General features: G+C 46.5%; 2 protein-coding genes across 2 annotated transcripts; both read left to right on the top strand.

Moving 5' to 3' along the window:
- The first annotated feature begins 526 nt into the window (after positions 1 to 526).
- LOC147628083 (uncharacterized) lies at positions 527 to 1,147 on the top strand. The gene has a single exon (XM_086815212.1). It carries the CDS (start codon positions 527 to 529, stop codon positions 953 to 955), a length of 429 nt encoding a protein of 142 aa, XP_086671338.1. The 3' UTR covers positions 956 to 1,147.
- A 212-nt stretch (positions 1,148 to 1,359) lies between these two features.
- LOC147628082 (protein LIKE EARLY STARVATION, chloroplastic) lies at positions 1,360 to 12,172 on the top strand. The gene is made up of 4 exons (XM_086815045.1): positions 1,360 to 1,950; positions 10,540 to 11,213; positions 11,426 to 11,622; positions 11,752 to 12,172. Exons 1-4 carry the CDS (start codon positions 1,425 to 1,427, stop codon positions 12,134 to 12,136), a joined length of 1,782 nt encoding a protein of 593 aa, XP_086671171.1. The 5' UTR covers positions 1,360 to 1,424; the 3' UTR covers positions 12,137 to 12,172.
- Positions 12,173 to 12,408: the final 236 nt, after the last annotated feature.

Below are 12,408 nucleotides of genomic sequence, written 5' to 3'. Positions count from 1 at the left end.
CTTTCTTTTAATGTTTCTGTGGTACACTTGCCATGCCTTTGACATTGTGTGCTTATGGTTTTCTTTTAGGGGTGTGCGAAAAGCGCGGGAGGCAACGTGAAGCGAGCGCATAAGGTGACCCCTCACAAACCGCATTTCCATTATCATGACTTATCTATGTGTTTTTAATTTATGTGGTGCTAATATTCTCTTCGCCCGAGACAACCATGCTGACTACTTCAATCGGAAAGGGTTCCACTCTATTTTGCTACAACTAACAGTAGCCGCCAATTTCTCAGTATGGAATTATGATGTCGGTTGGGCCGGATCAGCGCATGACTCCTTGAACTTCTCCAGAAGTGATATAGGGCAAGCATGTGCAAGGGGCGAGCTGGGTAACTATTGTTTGGTTGGCGACTGTGCTTACCCTGCACGGCCATACATGTTAGTGCCTTTCAAAGGATGCAAGGAAGGGTTGACACGTCTAAAGTACCATTGGAATTTCATTCAATCGAGCACAAGGATGCCAGTTGAGAAAGCGTTTGGTATGCTCAAGGCAAGGTTTCGCATCTTGCTAAAAAGATGTGACATGAATCTACGTCATGTCCCAGATCTTGTTGCGGCTTGTCTTGTGCTACACAACATTTGTATCCAACATGGAGAGTCTTTTGATATGGAGTGGGTACGTGAGGCGGAAGCAGAATTGTCAGCATGCTCTGGACGTGTAGAAGAGGATCGAAGAGCAATAGCTACCTCCATGAGGGAGCTTCAAGCAATACGTGAAGTTGACATAGAGGATGCAATGGAGCGCGCTCAAGGAGGCAATGAAGGGGGTGCGAGTGACCTTGGAGTTGGCTCGGAGCGGCGAGATAGTCTTGCCCGAACAATGTATAGAGAGCAAGCAAGGATGAATGTCCTACAAGTTTTTGGAAGGGCGGCTTTAGAGGAGCTGGACTCACCTACCAACTCCGATTAAGCCTTTGTAATACAAGTCTTTTGTCTGGTTTATTGTGGTTTGTAGTGTGGCTTCTTTATTTTATGTAGTTACACTATGCTTTGTGGACATAATATAGCTTTGTTCTATGGTTTTTGGTATGGTGTTTACTCTTTCTTCCGCCGCCCCCCAGTGTTCACAGTGGGCGGCGGAAGAAGTCAGGCTCCCTTTTACTTCCCCCTCCCTATTTGAACAGTTGGACGGCGGAAGTGTGCATTTTGTAAGAGTTCCACCTGGAAAAGTGTGTTTGAGAGTATGTTTTCCGTCACTCCAATGTGAACCCAGCCTAAGGCCCCTTCACGGCACGGACGGGGATGGGACCGCCGCTCACGAGGTACGACAGATGGGCGGCAAAAACTGCCACGTAGCACGTTTCTCCTCATGAGACACACAGTCAAGAACACACCTTTCCCTCTTCCAACTTCCGAACTCTACGATCTCGAGTTCGACAATGGCGATGGCCCAGCCAAACGATACCATACTATGCAGCAGAGTGCGCATAGAAGTCGCCTTCGTCAGATCGTATCGCAGACCCCCTCCTGCACAGCAGTGGCGCTGGAGAGCGTTGCAGTTGCTGGCGAGGGCGCATGCGTCTTCCAGCGATGGCAACAATACTAAGGGTGGTGATGGCTCGTACCTAAGCATGTGGAAGAGAGCCAAAGATCGCCAGGAGCAGGAGAATTTGCGGCTGTACAAGGACGAGAAGGAAAAGGAGCCACGACGTCCAAGCGCCTCCGAGGAGCTCGCTGAGAAGAGAGATTGGGAAGAGAAAGCGCAGAGATTTTCCAGTATCCTGCAGGTGCCTGCAGAAGAGAGAGACAGGGTGCAGAGAATGCAGGTGGTCGACCGGGCTGCTGCCGCTCTTGCTGCCGTCAACGCCCTCCTCGCCGAACAGTCCACGTTTCGGAATTCTGCAGCTACTTTGCCTCCCTCCTACGCACGCTCAGTCTCGGAATACAAGGGGAAAACTTTGTCAGGTATTGCACGACTTTTTGACTAATTAAGTAGTGGCCGCACTGAGCCATATTTACGTTGAGTACAAGGCTATTTCTGAAAATGTCAAGGCCCACATTGTTTTGAAAGGGTCTCCTGACACATTGCTCCCTGTACTTCTTGATTGTCATGCACAATGATCCATAGGCTTGACAATTGAGATTCTTTTGGTTATAAACCGACATCTTTGCGCATTTTAAGGCTTGATATATTTGCACTTTCACCGTGTGTGATTCTCATTATTGAGTAGGTTGTGTGAAGGAGGGCACGGTGACACCACAGGTTGCCACAGGTTAAATTTTGAGTGGGTGCTGCCTACAAGTTGGGCCTACCACCTCAAACAGTGCACACTGCAATTTACAATCGACAAGGTTGTGATGCAGATGATGATGTAGACCGACTCGATGAAAATCTAGATGGTGACGAAGATCATGCTGACCCACCTAGCGAGTTGCATAGTCTGGTCTCAGATGCTGATGATGCAACTCTAGTTCGAGTGAATGATGGAGAAGTCGACTTCCCGGATGGATGGCATCCAGGTGAAAGCGACAGTAGCACTCTCACCTTCCAGTTCTAGAGCTTCAATGGCGGCCCCTACAGATGATTTGGTTGATTTTTCTCTAGATGTTGATAATGAAGATGTAAGAATCTTGTATCGATTATTCCAAGCTAATAACTCTAAGAAAATTGATTTAAAACCACCTCAACCGCATGATGGTAAACGAAACAAAAGAACAATAGACCAATGGCTTTTTAAAATGAATATGTACTTTGGTAACTATAATCTGCCGGAGCACAAGAAAGTTGCCTTTGTCTCCTCTCTTCTGTTGGACACAACCTTCTTATGGTAGCAACGCCGTGTAGCTGATCAGAATGCTACTCACACTTGGGACAAGTTTCAGCAGGCACTTCGCAAGTAATTTGAACCAATAGACGCGGACTTTCGGACCGGTACAGAGCTTCGCTACCTTTTCCAAAGTCGCTCTTTGTCTTCATACGTTACCCAATTCACTAAGTTGGAGCTCGAGGTGGTGAATCTCACAATGACAGACTAGCTCCATTATTTTGTTGAAGGTCGCTAGTTTGACCATGACCTCGCAAAACCTCACTTATGAGGTCTACCTCCAGAATTTAAAGACTTGCAGATGAAAGCTATGAAGATGGATTCTGCTACTCTTTTGGGTTTCTTTTCGTAGCAGAGTTACCTGACTCATACCGTTTACAGGTCAAGTGTCATGTGCATGGATATGCCATGGACATTCTTAGAGATTATCCAGAAGAGGGCAGCTAGAAAAAGATAGTAAGAACCAGAATTTTGGAGCACAAGGCAGAATTTTGGACTTGGAGCATGGCATGGAAGAGGCTGTCGGCTGCAAGACCAGGGTGTCGGCTGTACCAGAAGAAAGGGTTGCAGGCGCTTCAGCGTTTGTGGAGAATCAACATAGTCAAGATGGCCGACCAGCATTTATGGAGAAAATAGGCCCAGTCGGCTGACCGACTGTAGTACTCCTATGATCCAAGAGCCTATAAAAGGCATAGGGTGCTCAGTAGGGGTTGGGTCTTTAGGGTCCATATTAGGACTAGAATTTTGGTGATGTTCACCCTTTTACAAGGCAGCCTAGGGCTGTGGACTGAGTACCTTTTTGTACTATATTAATATAGTGAATTTCCAGCATATCTCTCTCTCTCTACTCTCTCTTCATATCCGCACTTTGCATCAGCATGTTTCCAGGAGTGTTTAGGGCTGAAAGAAGACCCCCAGAGCTTCCGCATGTTACATTGGTATCAGAGCATCAAGCTCAGCAAAGCTAAACACTGATTCAGTCCCATATGATGGTGTACAGGTCCAAGGTACAGGAAAGTACACGGATGCGAAGCCCAAGGCAAGGAACATAGAATCGAGAAGAGCTCCCAGGAGGTTTGTTGGTGGTGTTCCACAGAGCCAGAGGGGATGGCAGTCCTGTGAGCCAGATAGGTTCTCGAGCAACGGTCCTAAGGGAGGATTATCCTCCAAGGGGTGATGTGAGAGTGCCAGACTCTTTCTCAGGAATGAAGACCAAGACAGTGTTCAAAGTCAGGGCAAGAATGGATTGGGGACTAGATGGAACAGATGCATAGATCTTAATCTAAGACATAGTGGTTTTGGAGACCGGGCCAGGTTTTCAGAGAAAAGGGTTGCCAGGGATGGATGGATGACAGAGGGACTCCGGGAATAGAGTGGGATGATGACAGTCATCCAAGAACAGTTTGGAATCCCGTCATCAAGTTTAACAGAGGGTGTTATGTGCATGGATATGCCATGGACATTCTCAGAGATTATCCGGAAGAGGGCAGCCAGAAAAAGACAGTAAGAATCAGAATTTTGGAGCACAAGGTAGAATTTTGGACTTGGAGCATGGCATGGAAGAGACTGTCGGCTGCCAGGACTGGTGCTGTTGGCTGCAAGACCAGGGTGTCGGTTGTACCAGAAGAAAGGGCTGCAGGCGCTTCAGCGTTTGTGGAGAACCAGCATAGTCAAGATGGCCGACCAGCATTTATGGAGAAAATAGGCCCAGTCGGTCAGGCCCAATCGGCTGACCGATTGTAGTACTCCTATGATCCAAGAGCCTATAAAAGGCATAGGGTGCTCATTGTGTTAGGCATTCAACTCATTAGGGGTTGGGTCTTTAGGGTCTAGATTAGGACTAGAATTTTGGTGATGTTCACGCTTTTACAAGGCAGCCTAGGGCTGTGGACTGAGTACCTTTTTGTACTATCTCTCTCTCTCTCTCTACTCTCTCTTCATATCTGCATTTTGCATTAGCATGTTTCCAGGAGTGTTTGGGTTGAAAGAAGACCCCCGAGCTTTTGCGTGTTACATCAAGAATAACAAGTGCAAAACTTTGGTTCACTCTGCTCGTATTTATGATAACACGATGGTCTCTTCCAAAACAAAACTAGTAACCGAGCAGGGGAACAAGCACAAAAGAAAGTTCTCCGTGCGGATGGCTAGCACGACAAAAGGAAAGTCTTCGGACCAATCTTCAAAGAATTCTACTTAGACTCTAGCAAAGAAAAACCGTCTCCTCAAGGTTTTGAAGCTCAAGAAGGAGGGACGTTCCTTCATCTACGAAGAAAAAGGACACATGCGTAACGAGTGCCCGAAGAAGAAGGGTGCTAAGACCAACGCAGGACCCAAGACGAAGGCAGCCAACTAGTTATCTTTGACAGGTACTTCAGTCACTGTACTTTCTCGCCCTAGTTCATGTTCTCATTGTCTGTGCAACTCTAAAGTTTTCGGATTGCACGATCTTCTCTGAGTTTATGGAGAAGTGAATGGCCATAGAATCCACATTCTTCTGGACTCCGAAAGCTCACACAACTTTGGTAATCACAAACTTGTGCAGAAATTGGGTTTGGACATGACGCCTAGCGATCATACCTACGAGGTACGCCTACCTGCGGGTTGGCAAGTGTGGGATCGAAAGGTGGAGAAACTACCGATCCGGATTTAGGACTACAGAGATATTCTGGAGTGCTATGTTATGCATCTAGAGCTTGTAGACTTGCTATTAGGGATTGAGGTCCAGATAGATTGGTCTAGTCATACTTTTTCTTTTGAACATAGGAACATCCAGTATTGTATCCTAAGTGATTGTATACATCCCTCTCAGGGACCTCTTGTAAATATCGTTGATTTTGGAAATATAATGGATTCTTTTTTGTATATTGCTTTTCACTGTGTCTTGATTTCATTTTCTTCATTTCTCATACCTGATGTCAATGAATTAAGTGTGTTTGAAAGCAAATAATTGAAGAAGTTACTTGACTCGTTTCAAGATGTATTTTCTAACGAGCTGCCATCGGGCTTACCACCCGACAGGGCAGTGGATCATCGTATTGATCTAGTCCCTTGTGTTAAACGTGTTAGCATTCTGTCTTATAGGATGAGCCAGGCTGAGGAAGATGAGTTGGCTAAACAACTCGCAGATTATTTAAGGATGGGCCAGATCCGTCCAAGTAAATTACTTTGGGATGCGCCTGTGTTACTTAGGAGAAAGAAGCACAACACTTGGCGAATGTGTGTAGATTACAAGAGACTGAACAAAGTGACAATCAAGAACCGCTATCCTCTCCCTAGATTAGGTCACACTTAGGAGAAAGAAGGACAACACTTGGCGAATGTGTGTAGATTACAAGAGGCTGAACAAAGTGACAATCAAGAACCGCTATCCTCTCCCTAGATGATGTTTCCTGGTGCACTCTGGTCCCATGGTTCTTGGTCTCTCTCATCGTCGAAGCTCGCCATAGCAGGAAAATACACTTCCTTTCTGGAAATCTGACTATCCACTATCTGTGTGGGAGACGTCCGGAGGCTTCCGGAGGCTGAAAATCAACCGTCCTTAGAGGGACAGGAGTCACTCCGAAAGGGGTAGTCCACATGCGTCTGAAAACCAACCACACGAGCGAGAAAAAATTTTGGTTTCTTTGCTGAATCTTTGCACTTGAAGTAGGCTCTGATACCACTGTAACATGCAGAAGCTTCGGAGAAGAATCGGTAACTTCAAAGCTCAGAAATCAGCACTCTTTTCGCGACGGAATTAACGCACAAACTGAATGAAGATGTGCAGAAAATAGAGAGAGAGAGAGAGAGAGAGAGAGAGAGAGAGAGAGAGAGAGAGAGAGAGAGGACACAGTATTGGGTAAAAATACCCTCTGTAGGGCCCCCACCACGGATGGTGTATTTGCTTTATTAGAATGATGTAAATATGAAAGAAAATACAGAAATCCTTGACCTTTCTTGGTTGGGAATTCCCTGCCCTTGACCTGCAGTCTTTCACCCCTTTGCTTAGCACCTCCTTGGCTTGTCTAGCCCTTGTATGCTTGAGCTCTTGGTGAAAAATGAGATGAACAAATGGGATTATGGGCTCTCCTATTTATACTACTCCATCTAGAGCAGTCGGCCAGTTCTAACTCAGGCGGCCAGCATAAAATACTCCCACAACTGAGTTTTCAGCATTTAATGCTGGAATAAATCACATAAAATGCTGCATTTTTTTCCTAACTGGCTGGGCATCATGCGCCTGCTTCTGGATGGCTGGACAGTGCTTTTGGAAACCTCTTGAGGGCTGGGCAGCCTGTATGGGCTGCCCCATACCTGCCCTACAGCCATGCAAAGGCTGCATCTCCTGAATATCTGCCTTTAGCCTGCCCCTAGGGCTGTCCTACAGCTCCTCCATGTCTGGTGGGTTCAGCCAGGGCCTTCCTGGCCCTCATGGGGGTGGTTCCACACTATCCCCATACCCACACAAAGACCCGGGGTAGCCCTATGGGCTGGCCCCTTGTTCTAAACGCAAACCCTAACTAACTACTTAGTGATCTGGCATCCGGTACCATACCAGATACACAGAATCACTGACATCATTCCAGAGGGAGACTCACAGCGCGGACTGGCATTGTTTCATGTGCAGGACAGTGCACACCTGACCTTAGACTCCTGTGCAGGACAATGCACACCCGACCTCGGACAACTGAGATGGATCCCTGGCTGACTCGTCCCGGACTGGGCTCACATGGGACCAGTTCACCATCCCAGGTCCTGCACCTTCTGTACAGATATGTCTATGTGGCATCCAAGTGCGGGATTGTGACATGTGAGAGCTTATGACCGTCGTAAACACAACCTTAGTCTGACTAAATTGCACTTAATGATGTTTAAGAGAGAGACAGATATGTGTCAATGCAATGCAGCTATATTATATGAGGAATGCGGTTACAATGAGATCCAAATGGATCTATACTGCTGAATATGCTGCCTATATGCTGAATATGCTGAATGAACTGCTGTCCAATATCTTTCCCTTGTCTCCTGGGAAGGAAACGCTGAAGGGAGGCTTTGGAACAGATGCTGAATGCTGACCTGATGATGAAACGCAGATGCGTTTGCAGATCTGAGGGCTGATGATGATGCGTTTGCTGAAAATGATGCTGATGCTGATGCGTTTGCTGGTTATGCTGCTCCCAATGCTTCCTGGAGGAGATGCGTTGGAGAACACACTGCTGAATGCTTGAATGATGAGCTTGGAATGCTGAATGATGGACTTGCTATGCTGAATGGAGAGGCGCCTGTATATATATGCAAGCATGCTGCTGGTCGGCCAGCACTAATGCAGTCGGCCAGATGCCATGTCCACAAATGCAGTCGGCTGCCCCATAAATGCCTGGAAAATGCCTATAAAATTGCATAAATGCCAGTAAAATACCTGATGATGCTAATGATGCTAGAATGATGCCATGTCACTGTACACCTGACTGGTGTGCACGTGACATTCCCCGCTGCTAAACTGTTGCTGGGTGATAAACCTGGCAACCTTCGACTCCTCTGTGATCCTTCTCCTCCGAACCACTGCCCCCTTCTGTCTTCTGCTGCCGGGACTGAGGCCGTCTGCAGGAGTGAAATCCTTTGAGCCAAGACTCCATGTACTGCGGGAACTGAATGGCGAATACCTGTGTCACCCCTGACCTGTCCCTGGAAACCTTCCACCCACCATCTCCGTCGTACCTGAAGCTCTGAACCTCCTGAGGCGATGTTGGAGCAAACTTCCGTCTTCTGTGGAAGAGAAACCCCCTGCTGCTGCCAGTTGAAGCCCAAAACTTATGTCCTTCTTTGATGATGGATGTCATTCTTCCCCGAGAGTTCATGGGCAACATGTATGCAAGACTGACTGCTAAGATGTCTGTTATGCAAGCCATGTGCAACCCTATATGCTGTGCAAGAATGCAGATGGATGGGTTACTGATGCAGACCTAAGGGAAAATCCCTAAGGGTGGCTTGCAAAATTTTGAGAACTGGGTTTAACTGTGCGGAAGTGATTAACATGATGTCTGACTGAATGACTGATGGAATGAACATGCTCTAAGGCTGGTTACCCTGTAACGCTCTGATACCAATGTGACATGTGAGAGCTTATGACCGTCGTAAACACAACCTTAGTCTGACTAAATTGCACTTAATGATGTTTAAGAGATAGACAGATATGTGTCAATGCAATGCAGCTATATTATATGAGGAATGCGGTTACAATGAGATCCAAATGGATCTATACTGCTGAATATGCTGCCTATATGCTGAATATGCTGAATGAACTGCTGTCCAATATCTTTCCCTTGTCTCCTGGGAAGGAAACGCTGAAGGGAGGCTTTGGAACAGATGCTGAATGCTGACCTGATGATGAAACGCAGATGCGTTTGCAGATCTGAGGGCTGATGATGATGCGTTTGCTGAAAATGATGCTGATGCTGATGCGTTTGCTGGTTATGCTGCTCCCAATGCTTCCTGGAGGAGATGCGTTGGAGAACACACTGCTGAATGCTTGAATGATGAGCTTGGAATGCTGAATGATGGACTTGCTATGCTGAATGGAGAGGCGCCTGTATATATATGCAAGCATGCTGCTGGTCGGCCAGCACTAATGCAGTCGGCCAGATGCCATGTCCACAAATGCAGTCGGCTGCCCCATAAATGCCTGGAAAATGCCTATAAAATTGCATAAATGCCAGTAAAATACCTGATGATGCTAATGATGCTAGAATGATGCCATGTCACTGTACACCTGACTGGTGTGCACGTGACACCGTGTGTGCAACACGCACATAAGACTAGCTTCGAGGCTTGGGGAAGCTTGGAGCTAGGTAGGCTGATTGGCTAGCTGGACTAGGGATAGATTGACGGGCGGCACCCAAGTGTGGACAGGCAGGCACCCAAGTGTGGACACCTGGTGACCGGCCAAGAGCCTATAAAAGGGTGGCCAAAGTTAGTCAGTTGGTCCTAGAGTCTCGTGAGTCTTTGTGAGAGCTCTATGGTCTGGAGCTTGTATCTAGTGCAGATGTGCACTTGCTTCATGTAGCCAAGGCCGGTAGCACTCTCGAGGCCTGTGAGGGTAGCTCCATGGCGGTATGGGACGTCATGGAGTAGAGATTGGTCGGTGCGTCTTGCTAGTTAGCTTAGCTCGTGGCTCAGTCGGGACAGCCAGGACTTGTGGGTTTTTCCCATGGCTGTCATGGTTGGGTGGTGAGTCAGGCTTGCACCCCCTACACGTTTGGCTTTGTTTTGCAGGTTTCAAGTCGTGTTTTAGGAGCGCTCTACGAGGAGATCCGTAGGGATTTGACAAAAATACTATAAAATATGGAAAAAATACTATAGAATATTCTAAGGCTTATGCAATGGTCTAGATGGCCTTAATGCATATGGGATGAATGCTTTGGGAAAAAAACTCCCCGGTATTCAATTTTATTTTTGTGTATATATACTTGTTCTGATACAGTCTTAAGTCAGATGAGAATCATCATGATGTTCACACATGATAGCCTAACATGGAATGGGCCCAACTTCGGGTCGTAGTGCAGTGTACTGAGCTGTAGCCTGTCACAGCAAAGCACACAGAGTACGACATACACGTGTGATCCTTTGTACAAGGCTTGCACTCTGCGAAAGCTGAGCATGTATTTGTTTTTATTCATCAAGATGGCTATGTAAATAATACTCTCTTTGTCCTTGCATTGTGTCAGCTATTTATTCCGTCCTTGTTTTACAGGGGATCAGCCAGACGAGACATCTACAGCACACCTGACCTTGGGAGCTCATGCAACTCCTGGTCCAGATTTCTGGACGTGGTCTCCTCCATCCACTGATGTACAGATTGATGAAAAGTCCCTGGAAAGTACACAAAGACTAAAATCAGATCTGTCACCCGGTAAACCTGCTTCTGCTCTCTTGGAGAAAGAAGCCTTTGTTTCTTCCCTGGCTATTCCGTTTGAAAGCACCGAAACTGAAGAGTTATCGTCAGTATTCCAAAGTAGAGCAAAACCTTCCCTTCCACCACTTCAATCTCTCTTAGAGGTTCAAAATGATGCTGCTGAACCTTTTGAAGAAGCTACTGCTGTGGCTGCCAGTGTGTTGGTTCCAGACTTTGGGGAAAATATTGCATCATTCATTCAGCAAGATAATATGAGTGATGCAAAGATGACTCATGGTGTCAACTCGGATGGGTCCCGTTGGTGGAAGGAGACAGGCAAAGAACTGCACAAGGATGGAGTTACATGCATGTGGACTGTGATCAGGGGTACTAACATAGACGGGACTGAATGGGAAGAGAAGTTTTGGGAGGCATTTGATGACCTTGACTACAAGGAGCTTGGAGCTGAGAAGTCTGGACGCGATGCAGCAGGAAATGTTTGGCGAGAATTTTGGAAAGAGGCATTGTGGCAGGTATACTCATTGTCACAGCTTCTGTCCTATCTTCCCTTCAAGTCGGCTTCTGTTTTTGTGTTCAACAGCGTAATGAGGGCGTAATGACTCCCGCTTTTGCCAAACCTTTCCCGCCTGTACCTCCTGAGAGAACAGCTCCGAAAACACGATTGGATATTAGTATTTTAGTTCTTGCAATGTAGGTTGACAATTTTCTCATTTCTTCATGCCAGGATTTATCAACCGGACGACTCCACATTGAGAAAACTGCCAACAAATGGGCAAAAAATGGACAAGCTGGCGAGTGGCATGAAAAGTGGTGGGAGCACTACAATGCATCTGGTTATGCAGAAAAATGGGCTGATAAGTGGTGCAAGGTTGATGAGGCCACCCCATTAGAGCCTGGACATGCTCATGTTTGGCATGAGAGGTAAAAGGGTGCACGTGGGCACACGCCCTCACACACGCTCATGCTCACACTGACACTGTGTATGTGTATGTGTATGTGTATGTTGGAAAGTTTGAAGAATGTAGTAATAATTGTTGGGTATGTTTGCAGATGGGGTGAGAAATTCGATGGGCAAGGTGGTGCGATCAAATATACAGACAAATGGGCCGAGAGAGCAGAATTTGGTGGGGGGTGGTCGAAATGGGGGGACAAATGGGATGAGAATTTCGATAATTTTGGGCATGGTGTGAAACAAGGAGAGACGTGGTGGGAAGGAGCAAATGGTGAGAGGTGGAACCGTACATGGGGTGAGAAGCACAATGGGACAGGATGGGTGCATAAGTATGGGAAAAGCAGCAGTGGTGGCGAGCATTGGGATACACATGAGCAGCAGGATACATGGTATGAAAGACAACCGCATTTCGGTTTTCATAATTGTTTAGAAAACTCTAGGGAGTTACGGCAGGTGGGAAGCAAAAGGAACTCAAAACTGTAATATAATAAATAATAATGGACAGTTGACAGTTGGTGATTTCTGTGGTATTCTCACTCCTTACTCTGTGTGTTTGGTGTTGAAATTCTTCCTTTAGTCTTTCTTTCAAGTTTTGCAGTCACTTGCTCTTTTTTTTGGTTGCAGCTTTTAGTTTCCTTCCCACAGCTTCTGGAGTTGTAAGTACAGCTCTTGCTTTTCTTCTTCAGCAACCTTGGCCAATCAGTGAATCTCCAATTTTTTTTTTTTCCGGAAAAAAGATCCTTCTATTAGTTAAT

This window comes from Cibotium barometz, chromosome 20, assembly GCF_041138505.1.
Source record: "Cibotium barometz isolate CiBa-2024 chromosome 20, ASM4113850v1, whole genome shotgun sequence".
In the NCBI taxonomy this organism is placed as follows: Eukaryota; Viridiplantae; Streptophyta; class Polypodiopsida; order Cyatheales; family Cibotiaceae; genus Cibotium; species Cibotium barometz.
This window is presented reverse-complemented; position numbering and strand designations above follow the sequence as displayed.